Source organism: Callorhinus ursinus, unplaced genomic scaffold (assembly GCF_003265705.2).
Source record: "Callorhinus ursinus isolate GAN/ISIS: 27379988/994484 unplaced genomic scaffold, GSC_fseal_2.0 scaffold4, whole genome shotgun sequence".
Classification (NCBI taxonomy): domain Eukaryota; kingdom Metazoa; phylum Chordata; class Mammalia; order Carnivora; family Otariidae; genus Callorhinus; species Callorhinus ursinus.
Window position 1 is genome coordinate 87141088 of NW_027397066.1, and position 19854 is coordinate 87160941.

Here is a 19854-nt window from a genome sequence, read left to right on the forward strand (position 1 = left end):
AAACACTTTTTTTTTAAGATTTTATTTATTTATTTGACAGAGAGAGAGAGCACAAGCAGGGGGAGCAGCAGAGGGAGAGGGAGGAGCAGCAGAGGGAGAGGGAGAAGCAGCCTCCCCACTGAGCAAGGAGCCTGATGCAGGGCTCGATCCCAGGACTCTGGGATCATGACCTGAGCCGGAAGCAGATGCTTAACCAACTGAGCCACCCAGGCGCCCCAGGAACAATGCTTTATAAGCAATTACAAGTAGAATAGTTATACTTTAATTTTGTTTATATATACAGATATAGGCATTTGTTCTAGTTCTAATGTATTTCCATCTAAGGCTCTACATTTACCATATTTAGGAATAAGAATTAGCAAAATCTTAATCAGAAAATAGGCACACAGTAGGCAATTAAAAATATCTGTTGTTGATTCTAATCCTATTGTAATTGATAAGTTCAGTTAAAATATGAGGAATATTCCCTTATTTTCCCCATTCTTTCATCAAATTGCTTTTCTTGTCAATTTACTCACTATGTTCTAACCTGAACAAGATTCTGGCAATCATCAACTCAAGGGCAAGTAAACCATATTTTTACAAAGCAAAAAGACAAAATTAACACATATTTTAAGGAGCTCAACCTTTTTTTTCCTTTTTGAGATTAAAATGACAATAACTTGATAAAATAAATAGAATGCTGCCTTACTTAAATCTAATGGTTACTATGAAGATAAAGGACTGAACAAATATGACATATTTTTTGCAGTTAAGAACAGAAGGCTTGGGGAGGTTTCATGACGTATTTAGGATTATTCTCTAGTTTATGACAGGCTCATAATTTAGGTTTTCAGATTCCTAGTGGTGTTTTTCTTGCTGTGCCCAAAAGAAGCATATTTCAAAAGAGCAGAAAGTGTGAGTTGTAGGAATATTGGAGAATGTGGTAAGAAAAATTCCAGGTTATCTTTGCCTTTCTGAAGGAAGACAGACTTTCACTACTTCCCAGGGATTCCCCTGGAAATGGTATGGAAGATGCTGAGGAATTCAGCATGATGATGGAATGAGGCATTTGTAATGCTAAGAAGAGAAAAACAGACTGAGATGGGACATTTTTAAGCTTGTTTTCAACTGCAGTTTTGTTATGTGAATAAACTGTACCTTGTTTATATTTGGTTCAAAACAAAAGTTCTTTTAAGAAAACAAGAACTAAATAAAATTACATTTTAAAACTCTGGTACATAAATCATCAAAACTGTTTTCCATTATCAAATAAGGTCAATACTTGAACTACTAATATTGCTATTTCTGAGCCATCTCCCCTATTCAAATCGACACTGTGGTTAGTGTCTGTAAATATGGCTGTTACATGATGTCTGTCACATGATAAAATAAAATACTTTCCATATCTTTAAAAAAAGAAATTAACTCAATGAACATTTTCTCTTAATAACTTCAACTCCTTCTTCCAATAAAGTCACAGATCAAACCAATTATTTGGTGAAAATAACCTATAAAAATAATGTCTGCTTTTTTTTTTAGTTTTTAAAGTACCTTATTTTTAATATTTCCAGAAATAGTACTAAGTCCTTGACAATCTGTTAGTATAAGTAGCCTTCCCTCTTTTCCTCAATGAAAACTTTGCCTCTATTGGGTGTTGTATGTAAGTGATGAATCACTAAATTCTACTCCTGAAACTAATACTACAGTATATCTCAACTAACTGGAATTTAAGGAAAAACTTGAAACAAAAACAACAAAAAAACAAAACTTTGCTTCTAATGACCCCAATGTATTTTATAATTATTTACCTATAAGCAATGATACATATTTTACAAAGAGGAGCACCAAGAAGCACCAAAAAGAAAAGACGAGGTGAGGCGGTGCTGTATTCAACACCAGGATAAAGCTGAATTCCGGATCTAATTTGAACTTTTACCCATGGGTGCTGGGTAAAGAATAGGCATTTGATTAATATTTTTCTAGATTTGATATTTACTCTATAGCAACAGAATTCATTCTATCTATCCACTGTGTCATCTTTTCCTCTAAGAACAAGAAAGATACAATTCACATCAGCTTCAAGAGTTACAGACTGAGGTGAAAACTCGGGTTGGATCCCACTGCCTCAGGGAACTTCTGGGTTTAACCTTTAATTTTTTTTTTTCTACTTCTAATTAGCAACAATATGTTTACAGTCCTAATTTACCGAGAAGCTAGAGGTATATAACACCAATAATCATAAGCATTCAACTATATGTTGATGAAAGCATATAGTTATTAACTTTTAAAAAGTGCACTTCATTTTAAACTAGAAAATCATGCCTCAGCCAATTCCCCACAGCTATGCTCCAGTTTACTAAATATCATTCTTATCTGAGCCTGATAAAAGATAATTACTATGTGTTATTGCATGGCTAAGTAAGGATGGACTGAAGAAACCTAATCCATAATGAAAACATATTCCTTGCATTCTGCCAAATATCCATAGTGGATTTATGATACATGATATGTGTTATAACTGCATATATATATACATATACACATATGTACATATATATACACACACATAAAATACACACAAATACGTATGTATTTTTATAAAATGCACATAAATATGTATATACATTTATATATTATTATATACTACATATCATCTCATCGAAATCTAAGTCATAAGGCTGGCAAAAGTTTTGGTTGCTCAGGCCAGGCTTTGGAATGAGCTATATTATGGTTTGTTATATTCAGAAAAATTTCTTTAAAGGTGGGATATGGTGAAACTGATGAAGTCAGCACTATGTGATATTTCAAGTTATTTCAAAAATGTACTTAAAAGTTCCCTAAATTTTAAAAAATTGAAATGCATATGTCCTTTGATTTATAAATCAACCTCAGATAATTTAAGGGTAGTACAGAAAAACAGACCAGAAGTCAAAATAAAACAAAGAATTTCAAGGATATTCCTGACTCTTAAAATGTTCATAGAACATTTTAATCGTGATTTCTAATAATGAAGATATACATCTAGAGCCATAATATAACCCCCTAAATAGTATTTTCTAACAAACAGATGACTATGTAAGGGTAAATGTTATGTTATTCTTTAAAAAGAAAATCAAGATTTTTGAAAATTCCCTAGACTTCAAGTGAAGTTTAATATTGCACTACTGCACAAAATCATGTCTAATATACATTATTGTGTTTTAATGAAACTTTATACCTTTTAATTTTTTGCAATGAGATATAAAATAAAAATAGTCATTTTCCCTTTTAATATCTCTCCAAATTAAAAATTCTTATATCTCTCCTTTAAAACAGTTTCTTAAGTCATTACATAATTTTAAATGACAGTGTAAGGATTTTGTATGACACTATTGTATTTTTGTGCAGCTGTTTATAAATAAGTCATCTGTTTGTTTTCAAAAACAACTTCATAAAATGTATACAAGATGAAATTTTAGAAAGTTCCCACACATGGGTATCCTTATTTTTTCCTTTCTGACTAATCTTTCTTCTTTAATTGTCTTAGATGCAGTAAGGAGAAGATGAAGGATGACAGGGGGCAGATTTAAAGCAGAAGATTTCCTCTGCTCACAAATCAAAAATGGCATTCTTAGTTCTGAAAGTTCTGTAACTATTTGTTATTTTCCATTAGGCTGTCAGTTTACCTTGAAGATGCTAAGTGTAGATAAATATGCAGAAAGTCATAAATTTCTTGTCAACTAAAATGTGCCCAAGCTAATTCATTTGGTGACATTTTGACTCATAGCAGCCAAAAGAAGTCAAAATTATTTTACTGCAAATGAACCCAAATTAGATTATCTCCCATTACAAAGTTTGCCAGTTGTAAAATATGGCCTGGTGTCTAAAACAACAAGAACAAGCAGCAACCTTTATGTTGCAAAGAAAAGAGGTGGTTCAAAAGAAGAGAATATTTTCTTTTCGGCTCACATACCCTGCTCCAGCAAATCTACAAACAAACTCACTCAACAGTTTTCATAATATTTCTAGTAAAGGCAGAACATTTTCAGTCTCAGGAAAAATCTCCTTAGTCACATGATGTAAGACATTCTTGAAAACAGCAAAGGCCATAAGTTCAATGTATTTCCTACTATCTCCCAATATCCTATCATTAAAGCCATCCATGACAAAGATGTATATTCAACCCAAAACAAGCAATGTACTGTTTTTTCAAATGCAGGACCCTTTGGGTGAAATTGCATATTCTCCCTCTCTCTTTCTTATTGTTTGATGAGAAAGGAGATTTATATTATACTTGCATTTTGACAGCTGGCCTTTAGACTCCACCTTTATTCTATCTTCCTTCCTCCTTCTGTCCTCAAAAACTTATTGAATGTCTATGTGCAGTGTGACCACACATCCTGGTCACATGGAGAATTCCAGTTGCCACCTGCAGGCTCAGTGTCTGGTGCAGTTAGTGTGCTTTTAAACTCTGAAAAATATCCCAGTTTAGTTATACAGCCATCCTAGCTATGTGATGCACTACATTAAATGTTAGAGAATTACAGAAAAGATATCATCCTTTTCCCCAAAGGATTTAGAAACATATACAGGAAAACAGAATATTGGGAAATTTTTCATGCAATTTTATTTCCTAGGTTAATATGGTATTTCTCTCTCCCTTTCCCTTTCTGACTTGTAGGAACCACATCTTCCAACGGTCCAAGTGTGAATATGCCTTAGTTTTATAAACAGTACAAGAGGGACGACTGGGTGGTTCAGTCAGCTAAGCGTCTGCCTTCGGCTCAGGTCATGATCCCAGGGTCCTGGGACCGAGCCCCGCATTGGGCTCCCTGCTTAGCGGGGAGTCTGCTTCTATCTCTCCCTCTGCCTGAGGCTCCCCCTGCTTGTGCTCTCTCTCTCTGGCAAATAAATAAATAAGATCTTTCAAAAAAAATAAACAAACAGTACAAGAATGTTTAAAGTTGTAGTAAAATTCCAATTGCTGTTTTGGTGAACAACATACAGCAGAATGACTTTGAAGTATAGTTTAACAGTTTATAGGCAGGTTTTCTAGGTTGTTTCTTTCTTAATTGAAAAATGACATAAAGGTATAGTTGGGTTTTCCACAAAGGATTAGTTCCCATTCTTAATAATTAAATGGCTGCCTCTCTTCACTGGCCTAAAGTTGACTTTTTTCTCTTCAATAGCCTAAAGTATGTCTGTTCTGCAAGTTATAAGCCTGTTTTCTAGTATCTCTGCAACTCTAACCAATCTATCCCTTTCAGACCCCTCCACCTTTTTCAATCCAACTGTTACTCTAAGATTCTAAGAATAATTTTAGGAATCTTAATTTAAAGGTCCAACTCTGAGCTATTTAACCAGTATATTTTAAATTCTTGTGTATCGATATTTTATCAACTCAATAGTAACATTATTGGGGATAATTTGATAGTGCCAAAAATGATAAAGAATATTCATTTAGGCTAGAAGTAAATTTTTTATTTTCTTTAAAAATGTCTGCAGGTAACAACAGGATCATGGTAAACAAATAAACAAACAACACAGGATATCTTGACTAAACAGATAATTTTTGTCCCTTCTGTAAGAGGCAAAGCATTTTAGAGTCTAATGAATATGTAAATACTGTATTTTATGAAAAAATTTAAAATAAAAACTTCCAAGTTCTACTGGTATATAATTATAAAAACAAATATTTTTCCAAATAACATTTAAAATTGCTATCTAATATTGAAACTTTTGCTTTCTGTAGAGACAATTCAATGATTCAACGAATATGCAATTCTGCAATTAGCTGTTGAGTTGATTGGTTTCATATGATAAATGACTTTTCCAAATCTTGTGGGGGGAAAAAGTGTGTATGTGTTACTGATGCTAATCAAAAATCAATGTCACTTTGAAGTTTAAAGCTTAAAATACTATATAACAAAAGGGGAGGGGAAGATACACAAAGAAGGAAAACAATAAAATGAGAGCTGAATATTTCTAATTCCAAGCCTAAATAAACATTTTGAAGAAAAATAAACCACTATTCTTCCATAAACTTTAGTAACCAATAATCAGCATCCTGTTTCACCTCATTCTTTAGCTCTTTTTTTTACCTTCAGGCATCAGATTTGACTACTGGTTATTTTATCAACCTATTTTGGACTTTTTTACTGCGGTTCCCTTCCTTGTTCTGTCTTAAGGATATCTTTCTCCCTTTTTGCCAAGCAAATTCCTACTCAAATTTCAAATTCATCAATAAATATCTCCTCTTTCATGAAACATTTCTAGAAATGCTATCTCTTCCCTTTGCTACCAAAAAGAAAAGAAAATTTGGAAAAAACACAAAATAACTTCCCCAACTTCTTCCTCTGTGCTAATATAGTAGTATGTATATTTATTTCATTGGCATATAGTTATTTTCATATTTATTTCCTATATTGGACTATGAAATCCCTTGGAAAAGGCCTGAGTGTTATTTAACTTAGAAACTTCTATTAAGTAGTGCCTGGCCTAGAGTCAGTGCAGAATGATTACTTACTGAAAGACTACATTTGTTGAAATTGCTTTTTTCTTTTTCTTTTTTTTTCTGAAACAGCTTTTTGTCTTATATGACATGTGGTCAATACAAAAACTGAACAAATAGACACCTTGTTTATTGTTTCTTGGGAAAATATACATGCTACATTTTTCATCATAATATTAAAGAACATTTACTGTAGCTTTGAAAAGTTTTAAGATTAATTACCAATTCAAGATTTCAAAGATAAATTTATAGAAATTATAAGTGAGAAAATTATTAACATTGACAAAAATAAGCTTTAAGTAATTGTATAGTCTTTTAGTTACACTATGAGAAAATTATTAACATAAAAATAAAATTTAAATAATTGTATAGTCTTTTAAATTACAATACTAAATGTTAAAATATATTACTGATTAACAAACTAAGAGTGGTTTTGGCCTTTCTGACTAAATCCCTCCAAATTCATGTTGTGGACACTATGGTTTCTCTTTTACTTATATGAAACAAGATCTTGTCTTATTTATTTGTATAATAAGCCTTTTTAAAGTGTATTTAAAAAGTTTGCAGCTAAAAAGTATAAAAACTCGTTTTTTTCAAGTTGGAAATTCATTATCAATACAAAATATACACATTCATCTGTATTATAAAACAATTACCAGAAAAATGAAACTAAATTTTTTGAGGTAAATCATTTCTGTTTTGAAATAGGAATTTATACAGAACCATAAGAAAAATGAATGTAATAGAAGCTATGTAATATGGCCTTCTGAGAGCTAGCCAATTCATTTTGTAAGTTCTCTTTTTTGTTTTATTATGTTATGTTAGTCATCATATTTTTTTTTTATTATATAAGTTCTGTTTTAATTCCTTTTTTTTTTAAGGATTCTCCAAATATCTTCATCTTCCTTAAAGTATAGGATTCTGGCTAAGTATTATGCTTTAAGAGAGGCTTGATAAATTTGGGAAAAGATTATTTCCAGGCTTTATATATGAAAATTCAGTTAAAATTATGGGTTCATGTTAGCTTTAAAAATAACAGCATTATTTCTGACTTTACTTAACTAAAGATTGAGGAATCACCTTTTGTGATGCACAAATACTTACCTGAATATTTTCTACCTTTAATCTTTTCAGTTTGTTTTGGTCACTATTTGATAAATTATTTGCATCATATAGTCTCTGAAATCTCTTGGTATCATTCAAGGTGTTATTAAATCCACTCATTTTGGATTTTGCTGGAATCTTAAAGAGTATACTACCAATTCTATAATAAACATCACTGACAAAGGTGATAAGGAAACTGAATAAGTATGGAACACATCTCAATAAGATACACTCTTATAATACCTAACTTCATAAATTCTCAGAAGTTGACATTACATGACACTTGAAGTTGGATGGCTTAACTAAATTAACATAAAAGCGAAAAGCAACTTCCTTCCTATAAAACATATTTGTCTTTGGTTATAGTGGTCATTAGAAAAATACCTTAATTCTTTATGGACTTGAAGAAAGACTAAACCTAATGGTCTCCTTATGGGTTTTAGTGATGGATTATTATCATATTTTATGGGGTCACAATCATAAATTTAATTTAGTATTGGTTATTTTTGACACAAGCACTTTCTCTGTAAAAAGACAAGCAAAGACATTTGCTTACCTTGTATTACATGTGAGTTGTCTTTCAAGAAGAAGTTATACAGGTATTTGGGGATAAAAGCAGACATACATGCATAAGCCAAGGCTAAGAAAGAACAAGGCAAAGAAATACAGTAAATTAGTTAATGGGATAAATGGTCAGCAGTCACTCAGCACACAATCCTTGAATCTACTATTAAACAAGAGTCATGTTAACATTGATGGAAACACAAAATTAAGTGGGGGAGAACCATCTATCCTTTAAAACAGAAAATATTTTGGACAATAAAAGATAACCATCCCAGTAATTTTTCAGTTTTGAATGGGTGTGGCAATCATTATCCCACACCAATAAAAACTTTTATTACCAGAATTTATACTTAAAAAAATATATCTAAACTTGGTCATTATTAATGAGCCACACAGACCTCAAGATCCTTAATTTTTGTTGATACAAACAAAAGAGTCTGAGAACTTTGAATTTAGGAGCTCTAGTCATAAATTGTTCTTTCAAACACAGATCTCTTAATATTCTTGGATCAGTATGTGTGATAATAGACTATGCTTAACTAAACATAGCAAAATCTCTTAGATTAATGAGTATTGATGTCAGAGAACAGTGCATTTTAAAAATCATTCAAATAGTGAATTTTTAGCTCTCTGGGATTATGCTATCTCTACTCAATTCCTGAAATCTTTGTAAATTCTGACATGAAATAGAATTTGAAAAAGATGGAGATCCAAGATTGAGGCTTCTAGAGATTCATGCTATATAGGGTATCAGTCTCTAGATGTCATATCATTAGTGATTAGAGTCAATTAAATTTAACAAATAGGGGCACCTGGGTGGCTCAGTCATTAAGCGTCTGCCTTCGGCTCAGGTCATGATCCCAGCGTCCTGGGATCGAGCCCCGCATCAGGCTCCCTGCTTCTCCCCCTCATTCCCTCTGCTTGTGTTCCTGCTCTCTCTCTCTTTCTCTGTCAAATAAATAAAATCTTTAAAAAAATATTTAACAAATATTTTTTGAAAAACCTACTACAAAAGAGGCATTATAAAAACAACAAAAAAAGAGGGGGACAGAAAATAAAAAAACCTGTCATTAAAAGAAGCTACTAACCAAAGAAAGGGTTACTATGTTAGTATATAAACAACTGAAATATAAAACATACACAAGATAAATTTCCAGAAATACAAGGTGCTGTATGGGTTTAAGAGGGAGAACAAGAAAAGTCTTCATTAAGGAATGACTGAAATGATTAGCTTTGGAGATATAAGACCACTATTTATTTCTTTACAAACTGTTTAGAAAGTATACATAGACTAAAGCTAGTCTTTAAAGAAGTCAAAATTTTCTCCAAAGTTTCATTAAATGGTCACCAAAGAAGATGAATTCATAATCAGATACTCCCTAAATTTCTAGTCACTGCCTTGTTACAACTGAAACTCTAATAAATTAACCTTTTACATCCTCTAAAATGAGTCTAACATCATTTCACAGAAATTTACAGTATCTACTAGGAAGAGATCAAGAACCTTACAGCAAAAACAAAGACCTTTCCTCTTTGAATAAAATATTTTAGAAAAATATGTACAATGATTATTTAAATGATAAATAGGCTTACCTTCATTATTGAAATTTAAATATAGGAATGGAGCACAAAGTGAATCAAGACCTGATGGGAAGGGGTTGGGGGGAAAGAATTCAGTAAATATAAATCAATATAAGTGTACATACATACCTTATTCAGTTCCCTGCATTACTTCTACATAGATTAAGCATTATAAGTATTACTCATCCAGAAATATATTACATCATGGGGTAGTTTGAGGAGTAATTGATAATGACTGGCACATAGTAAATGCCCAAATGAAACCAGATATTGTTATTATTATCTATTATTATGAGTTAAAGAGAGAAATACAGTAATCGAAAAATGTAAAATTGATAGAAGGCTTGAACTATAAGTCTCATCTCTGACCGTGTGATCTTGGGAATCATTTTAACATCTCCAAGCACGTTTCCTTATCCTGGAGATGGAAATTTGTCTTACAAGTTTCTCTGGGATGACGAAAAGCAATCTTTCAAAAATTGTAAAGTAAAATACAAACATGTTACATATTTCTTTTATTGATAATAACGCTGTTCATATGTTGTCATGTTGAAGGAAGGGACATAAATCTATCTATAATTGTTAGGAAGATACAGAACTCTAAAAGGGATAAGGCTAGGAAAAATAATAGCTTCGCTTTAAGTTTGGCCAGAAATTGAGATTTAAAATATAAAAACTACTGTTCATAACAACAAATTAAAAAATAGAACTGGGAAGAATGGCCATCTCATTCATAAATTTATCAGTGACTACAAAAATAATGAGAAGGGCTAAAAATCAAGGATATAGAACATTAAAGTTATTTAATGAAAGCGAGATAACAAATATAATAAGCAGTTTAGGATGGTATCCTATTCTCCAATTCCTAATAACCATGATAACTAAGTTGTAAATCATTAAATGACAAGAATATCAACTAGCCCCATTATTTATGGCACAATATTATTTTATTATTTGCATAAGCATTAAAAAAAGTATCCCCAAAGATTACAACAGCACAAAATATTCTTCCTACTTTCCTAATCAACATTATGGTAAATTGTTTCATTAAATATCATGCATTTAAATGATATCCACTAGGCATTTAAACAAAGTTTAAAAAAATGTTCTCTCTAAAAACGGATAACCAATAACAGTTTTCCTCAAAGCCAAGGATATTTTGATATTTTGTTTTAATTTTTTAAAATTGTCAGTCATACAACATGCTCCTAATACTTCAAAAAGAAGCTTAATAATTGGGAGAAAAAATGTTACCTTGCCAATACACAAGATCAGGATGAGACACGACCCAGGCTTTTAATACACGCCTAAATTTTGCATGACCTTCTGGTGATGATAACAGTTCATCATACTGATGACACCGAGGAATATCCACTTCAATCTGTAAAAAAGCAAAACAATAAGGTGGAACTGGAATAGAGTGATCTCCAATAAACCTCAAGATAAGGAAAAGGAAAGAGTGTATCTTAAATTTCAGAATAGACCATCTACATAATCCTGGTGTCTGGAGTTTTTAAATTTTATATTAGTCCTCTGGAAACACCAAAAAAGTTGCATGTATACTTAAACAAAAAAGCAGACCATTTCTATCGAAAAGGTATATATTAATATAGTTTTCAAAAAACCTTCCTTTATAACCTGGTCTAAATAAAGGGCAAATTCCTCAGATAAAAAAGTACAATTATTAGGAAAAGTTACTTGGTCTAAACTCCTTTGAAGCATTCTAACTCACTAACTTGTGAGTAAAATAAGAGCTATGCATATACATATACATATGATGGCTGCTGAGTTTCATAATTAAGAAAATTCTTCTTGCCTTTCTAAAATTTAAAGATTTGGCAGAATTGTCTTAGGTTGTTTAAGAAAATCTAAATCATACCTGTCTATCTGTAGGAATAGGAGTATCTTTATCAATTGCATCATACTTGGCATGAATAGCTCCCTGCAAAAAATAAGAGAAGATATATTAATTTATCATATCCTTAATAAATTATTGGCTTAGACAAAATATAGTTCTTAGAAACATCTATCTTTGAAAGCACAACCAATTATAGATAGGCACATTCAAACCCAAAGCACTCTCTTAGAAAATTCTTCACATCTTTTACAATCTGTGATGAAAGTCTGTGACAATTTATCGTTTTGCTAAGGCAGTCATTTGAATTACATGTACAGGAAGACAAATATGTTAAAAGAGTCACTTAATGAGTATGCTTAGCTCATCTCCCAGCTCCCACAACACAACACAGCCTTGCTGTGCTCTATTCATTGTCAACTCACACCTAGTAAGTTTCATGAAGAAATTTAAAAAAAAAACTGGGGAGTGTCATCCCTTGAGAAATTTTCCTGTAAAGTTGGAAATGAAAGCAAAAATAAAATAAAATTGTTTAAAGGAGTTCAGCATCAGAAGGAAGAGGTTTGGGACAAATTAAAGAATGAAATTCCATGTGGAATCCCTAATGGAATCATTAAGGGATTAAAGAGATTATTTACATTTTCCATTTATAGCTCTACAGAAAGAATAACTGAATAAACTACTTCAAATTTTCATCATGTTCTATAGGATCAAGCATAGATCAATTCTTAATTCTCTGGTTTACTGTAATGGTAGATAAAGAGCTAGGAATTTAGAGTTCAATCTCTGATGTAACATGCTACTATCAACATCTTGGTACATCTACTTTATGAGACATTTGGACAACCTGACCTTGGAATTCCTCTTGAATTTTAGCATTATATAGTTCTACAATTCTAATTATTACCATATGGTAGGAATAACAGGCATTCTTATTAAGCAACCAACCAAACTCAAAGATATTTGTAGACTTTCACCAAAGAAATCAGGAATAAAGGAAGGAATTCTTTCAATAGAGAGTTAAAAGGATTAAAAATACTTGGAAGAATTCACACACAAAAAATAGGTGATGGATATCCATAAGATATCTATAAGAGAATACAGAAAGGCAGGTGACAAAGAAATTGACAGGAAATGAAAAAAAATTGGCAATGATTTGGCCCATTATCATGACTGCTGTCACCAAAATCTGTTAGTACTGCAAGTCACTCCAATAATGTGACACCTTGCCTCTTCTCACTGCCACAGATAAGGTATTATAGAAGACAAAGTAGCTATTTCTCCAGGCAGCATGGTTCTGGTAAGATAGATATGTCAAAAGGCACTAAATTATATTAATGATTTTTGACAAGGTTCAAATTAGAGTGGAATATTTCTTATAAATAAGCAGTTCTATTTCTAAATGAACATACTTTATAAGCAGGGCTATATACTTATAACTGAAATATATATTAGAATATTCTGATTTTAAAATGAATAATCAAGATAATTTCTGAGTCCCATTAAATGAAATATTAAATGGCATAAATCTAACAAGACTTCAATTATATTTTTCTATTCTATCTAGTCTATTCTTTTCCTCTATTGCTTTCACTAAAAATTGCCAAATAATCTTAACTCAAATTTTACTATATAATTTCCTAACAACTTGGAAAATATATATTCAGAAAGTACTTTCCTTCTTCCTTTTTTCTTAACACTATTGATCAGCTTCTAACATCTTTTTTTTTTAAGATTTTTAAAATTAATTAACTAGTTAATTAATTAATTTATTTGACAGAGAGAAAGACAGCGAGAGAGGAAACACAAGCAGGGGGAGTGGGAGAGGGAGAAGCAGGTTTCCCGCTGAACAGGGAGCCTGATGTGGGGCTTGATCCCAGGACCCTGAGATCATGACCTGATCTGAAGACAGACACTTAACAACTGAGCCACCCAGGTGCCCCACCTCTTTTCTTTCATACCTCAACTCCCAGAAGGGCAGCCCAGGTTAAACCTCTCATAAGAGGAGGAATGTCAACTCTTGCTTCTTTCCAGATTTGATTTTTTTTATATGGATAAGCCTATAGGTAAAAAAAAAAAAAAATAGATATGAAAAATACCTCAAGTTAACAAGTACCTTCTTTTAATCCAAATAGTTCTGAATACACCAGTGATAAAGTTGAAGGTGACCTGCAATAAATTTCCAAGTACCTGAAATTATTTTACCTGTTATTAATACATATTAAGTTAGTAGTGGAATAGTTCCCTAGCCTCTGTAAATCTTATATAATACAATCAAAGAGAGGAGCTGAATCTACTGTTTTTAACCATCCCTCTCTCTTTTATATATATTTTTTATTATGTTATGTTAATCACCATACATTACATCATTAGTTTTTTTTATACAATTTTTTTAAAGATTTTATTTATTTATTTGTGAGAGAGAATGAGAAAGAGAGAGAGAGCAGGAGAGGGGGGAAGGTCAGAGGGAGAAGCAGACTCCCTGCTGAGCAGGGAGCCTGATGCGGGACTTGATCCTGGGACTCGAGCCGAAGGCAGTCGCCTAACCATTTGAGCCACCCAGGCACCCACATCATTAGTTTTTGATGTAGTGTTCCATGATTCATTGTTTGCATATAACACCCAGTGTTCCATTCAGTACGTGTGCCCTCTTTAATACCCATCACCAGGCTGACCCATCCTCCCATCCCCCGCCCCTCTAGAACTCTCAGTTTGTTTCTCAGAGCCCATAGTCTTTCATGGTTCGTCTCCCCCTCTGATTCCCCCCCTTCATTTTTCCCTCCCTACTATCTTCTTTTTTTTTTTTTAACATATAGTATTATTTGTTTCAGAGGTACAGGTCTGTGAATTGTGTAAGACTGTTGAATCACAGACCTGTTAAAGGCTCTTAATACAAAATTTAAAATAGCTTTATAGAATGCTTTAGCCAATTTACACATACTACAGAAGAATGATAGTTCCAATCTCAATATACATTTACTCACTTTGCAATTCCATATGGAAAAAAAAGTCTATTTTTTTTCAGTCCCAGTAAGGATACATATTTTGAATAGATTTACTGACTAGCTGTATTTCTATTATGTTTTTTATCCATTTCTCTGTTTCAATGATAGTCCTTTTCCCTATTGATTTTTAAGTGTTTTTTAAATAACAAGGATATTAAATATCTTTTGTCTAATGTGGTTTTGCATAGATTCCTTCATCTTCTTTTACTTTTTAATTTTGTTTACTATTAACATGTATCATTTTTATTATTAATTAGATAAAATAGGTCCTAAGAATTAGTGTTCTCATAACATCAAGATTCCCTAAGAATTACCAATGAAATAAAAAAAATAAAGATTGTATATGGACTCTTTACACCTTACACTTTAGAATCCTACCTTTAGTAGCCTGTCAAAGAGAATGATTCTGTTTAGTTGGTACTCTGTGTCCCTCTCTCGGATGATTAAAGGGAGAGTGGCAGCTGCAGACAACTCATTATTGCTGTTTGAATGAGGTAAATTAGACTGGCTATAAAAGAGAAACAAAAGGAGAAAAACTGACAAAATGTATAAAATTAAAAAAAAACAGAACACCACTTTTTTGTATTCTACTTAGGAAACAATTTTCCAAAAAAATAGGCAGGCTTCTTATCAATCTAATAGAAACAGAAAAGAAAAATAATGGCAAAAAGAATATATATATATACATATATATATATATATATATACTCACTCATCTTCAAGTAGTGGGTAAAATGCTTCTCCACCAACATCTTTTAACCTCTGAATTTAAAGAGAAAATATTTACGATATTTAAGATCTGAGACAGAAGCAGCGACCTTTATTTAAAAGGAAAATGATGTAAAATTATACATTTATAGCAAGGAAACTACAAAATAGAATTTAAAATCCATTTATTGTAAACATGCAAATACACCATGCCTCCAGTGATTAAGTTTCGCAGTAAAGAATATTCTTTGTTTTTTTGTTTTTTTACCTTCAGGCATTTCTCATAAATGTTAGACACCTATTACGATAGTTTTCTAAACACAAGGCAGAATTGCTAAAATTAGTATAAAATTGAATAAATGGATAAAACTTTAAAATTATGTGAAGATTGTATAAGAAGGTACTTTTTAATACACATCTCTTAATTTAAAACTTGAGTCCAATTCATTTTTGCCTTGACATTAATGCAAACTAAGACAAAAGTAAGGTGCTAATAAAAGGATTCAAAAGAATTTCTCACATCATACTTTGAACATGCATGATTCAAACAGCTGGTAAACCAGCTGACAAAATTCAGTTTTCTTCATTCTTTTTTCCACAAACATATAATAAATGTTACTCCAAATAATAACATTGCCAGGATTATAGATATTCAAAAACATAAGAAGGCAGGCAATAGTAAAGTAAAATCGTAGACATATCCTAAGTAGGGTGATTAACGTTAATGTCATCTTGCCTGCTGCTCTGCTCTTCAGTTCAACTTCCAACTTGAAGGCAGAGTACCTGCTCCTGTGGGGATTGACACAGAAGTTCAAGCTCTATGTGTAGCCAGCATCGATCTTCTGTTGATTAGAGTTACTGTGTACTCACCCATGTGAGTTAGCCTCAGAATTTTTAAAAGCCAAAGAAAAATCTTTTACCACAACTGAGACTCTGGCAAACACTGATTTTATGACTGGCTTTTCTCTAAAATTTGATGTGCTATAGATTTATCCTATTTTGCCTCTAAACTTTTAGGTGTTTCTTTTGTGGATTAAAATACTAAGTAGAAAAATAACATTTTCTCAAATTTTACCCATTAATATGCACATTCTTTTAAAATTTGGGTTTTTTTTTTTTATTTATTCATGAGAGGCAGAGAGAGAGAGAGAGAGAGAGAGAGGCAGAGGGAGAAGCAGGCTCCCAAGGAGCAGGGAGCCCGATGCAGGACTCGATCCCATGACCAGAGCCAAAGGCAGATGGTCAACCATCTGAGCCACCCAGGCGCCCTAAAATTTGGGTTTTACTGTCCTGAAAGTCATAGATATTATAAGTAACTTTTCTGCTTTTTTTGTATTAAAAATTTAGCATATACAAAAAGGGCAAAAATACAGAAAAGTAGAAGGTAAAAATTATTATTTGGTTTCTGTATTATTTTTAAAATCAGCAACATAAACTTTTTTCTTAATAATTATAGAAAAAAGTTTTTTAAATTTCAAAAGTAGGAATGTAAGGTCATTAAGCAAGTAAAATTAAAGCCTTGTATTCATTTAACTTATGTTCATATACTTTGGATTATATTTAAAGAAGCAAATTAAGGGTAAAATCAAATCAGTCAAAACCATATATTTAGATGTAGTTCATTGTTTGTTGCTTTGTACTGCTACTTATTTCATCCACTATACACATTCTTTCTTTTCAAAGAGATGATAAGTTTAGTGTATCATGTAGTAATTATATATTTAAATGTTCTATTCCTTGCATTATGGCAGATAAGAGATTCCAATTGCCTCCTACTACATAATATGTAAAATATTAAATGACAGGAAAAGCCTAAAAATATAAGGAAAATGCAATGATAGGTGACCCAAAGCTGGGCTTAGAGAGAAAGGATATAAGCTAGAAATAAAGTATATTGATAATTGTGGCTTAGGGTTTTAAGCACAATGGGACTAAGACTTGGGCATCTGATGAACAGGCAGCCAGACTGGAGGAGACCCTGCTATACTCAACTAAAGAACTGTGTGTGTTGGGGGCGGAGGGGAGGATATCCAACTTTAGCCAGCCCGAGTCATTGATGTGGGGAAGAAGAATATCCACTACTGATGCCTTTTAGTTGCCTGTCTCTAATAAGGTAAGGAGGGAAGCTGAGAAGCTTTATATAAGGTCACAGCCCAGAGACACAGGTTCACTAAAGGGCTGCAACCTAACCATAGGATTATAGAACTCCTTCCCTTCCCTACCATACCTCCATGTCATTAGAGCTCCCATATAAAAGGGGATTCCAGCTGAAAGAGCTGCAGGCCTTAGACCCTATTTTAAAAAGTCTCTAGGGAAAAAAAAAAAAAAGGTCTCTAGGGAAACCCAAAGACACCAGGGGGAACAAGAACAAGGATAGTTGAGGAAATTTTAGCCTCTGACAAAAAAGCTACACAAATAGTAAACAGCTATATCTTGAGCTAAAGGCCTATTTACCATAGTTCTTTTTACTGGTAAATCATGTTAGGGTTTCAACAAAAAATGGCAAGACATGCTAAAATGTGAAAAAGACACCAGCCTCAGATATATCAGAGAGTTGGAAATTATCAGGCCAGTAATTTAAAATAACTCTGATTAATATGCTAAGGGCTCTAAGGAAAAAAGTGGACAGCATGCAAGAACAGGTGGGTAATATAAGCATGAAGATAAAAATTCTAATAAAGAATCAAAAGATGTAACCTATGTGTTATAGAAACATCAGAAGAGGAGAAAGGAAGAAACAAAAGAAATATTTGAAGTAAAAATGACAGAAATTTTCAAAATTAAAGACATGAAATAACAAAGATCCAGGAAACTACAAACATCAAGTGGGATAAATACCAAAAGAAAAACTTATGCCTAGTAATATCATATTCCTTAAAAGAAACCATCCAAAGACATTGGGGAGGGTATGTGCTATGGTGAGCACTGTGAATTGTGCAAGACTTCTGAATCACAGATTTGTACCTCTGAAACAAATAATGCAATATATGTTAAGAAAAAAAAAAAAAGAAAAGGAAGATAGCAGGAGGGGAAGAATGAAAGGGGGGAAATCAGAGGAGGAGACGAACCACGAGAGATAAGGGACTCTGAAAAACAAACTGAGGGTTCTAGAGGGGATGGGGTGGGAGGATGGGTTAGCCTGGTGACGGGTATTGGGGAGGGCATGTTCTGCATGGAGCACTGGGTGTTATGCACAAACAATGAATCATGGAACACTACATCAAAAATGGTAAGTAACACAATAAAAATTAAAAAAAAAAAAGGACTGGCAAAAAAAAAAACTAAGAAAAAAAAGTTAAAGGAAAAGCCACAGATTAGAAGACATATGCATTACATATAGCCTACAAAGACTCCATATTTGGAATATATTTTTTGAAGTCTTCAAATCAATAAGAAATCACCCAGTAGAAAAATTAACAAAAGATATGAACTAGTAATATATAGAAGAGGTAAACAAACTACCAAGAAATATGAAGAAATTTGTAACTGCATTATAATCAGGGAATTAAAAATTAGTATTACAGCAAAAACTATTCTATATCTTTTAAAGCAATAATTTTTTTTAAGATTTTATTTATTTATTTGAGAGAGAGAGAGAGAGAGAGAGAGCAGGAGTGGGGGGGAGGGGCAGAAGGAGAGGGAGAAGCAGACTCCCCACTGAGCAGGGAGCCCCACACAGAGCTTGATCCCAGGACCCTGAGGATCATGACCTGAGCCGAAGGCAGATGCTTAACCGACTGAGCCACTCAGGTGCCTCTAGAGCAATAATTTGGTAAAAATTTGATAATATCATGTGTTACCAAGTATATAGAAAATGAGAAACCTTATCCAATAATGGTAAAAAGATATAACTACTTTTGTGAATGACTGAACAATATATACTAAAGTTGAAGGTGTACAGATCCTATTTCCCAATAACGTCACTCCTGGGCACATACCTTAAAGAAACTCTGACATATTTTATGAGATTAGGGAGGAATTCAAGGCTTCATGTATATCTGTAAGGTTTTATTTAAAAAAAAATCTGAGGTAGATTTGTCGAAATACCATTCTTACATTTCTTAGCTGGCATAATGACAATGTCACAGTGGTGTCATCTAATAGTGAGCTTCTATCTCGACCTTGTCCAAAGCTTTCACCATCTTCAAAGAGAAAACTGAAAAGGGATTTAAAAAAATAATTATTTTAACGAGCACACAAAATCTGATTTATTGCTTCTTCTAGAAAATAAAATTTATTCTAAATCATCATTCCCTCATCAAAGAAAGAAATTTTAGACTACACGGATTAATTTAAAAATATGTAACTGCTGGTTGATATTTCACCAAACAATTCTCATTTTTAAGTACAAACTGATTTCATATGAATACAGTATATAAATATAAACCATTTTAAGAACACAAGAGTGTGATTTATCCTCTTTGTTCATGCAGATTCAATGCTAAAATTACTCTCTTGACAATATGTGTGTGTGCTCCTGAGAAGTTTATATAAGTGAGAAATGATAAAAGAAGAAAGAAAAATCATGATAGTAACTTCTCAGGAGAAAGAATAGTGAATAATAA

General features: G+C 32.4%; 1 protein-coding gene across 1 annotated transcript in view; it reads right to left on the minus strand.

Annotated features, from left to right (window-relative positions):
* The window catches only part of TBCK (TBC1 domain containing kinase), a 245762-nt gene that overhangs the window by 146789 nt on the left and 79119 nt on the right, over nt 1–19854 (minus strand). Inside the window, exons 12-19 of the mRNA XM_073892082.1 lie at nt 19346–19445; nt 15294–15343; nt 14960–15089; nt 13538–13636; nt 11601–11663; nt 10976–11102; nt 9734–9784; nt 8133–8216 (exon numbers count right to left, since the gene is read on the minus strand). Of these exons, the coding sequence (XP_073748183.1) occupies nt 8133–8216; nt 9734–9784; nt 10976–11102; nt 11601–11663; nt 13538–13636; nt 14960–15089; nt 15294–15343; nt 19346–19445 (704 nt within the window). The remainder of the gene's footprint in view (nt 1–8132; nt 8217–9733; nt 9785–10975; nt 11103–11600; nt 11664–13537; nt 13637–14959; nt 15090–15293; nt 15344–19345; nt 19446–19854) is intronic.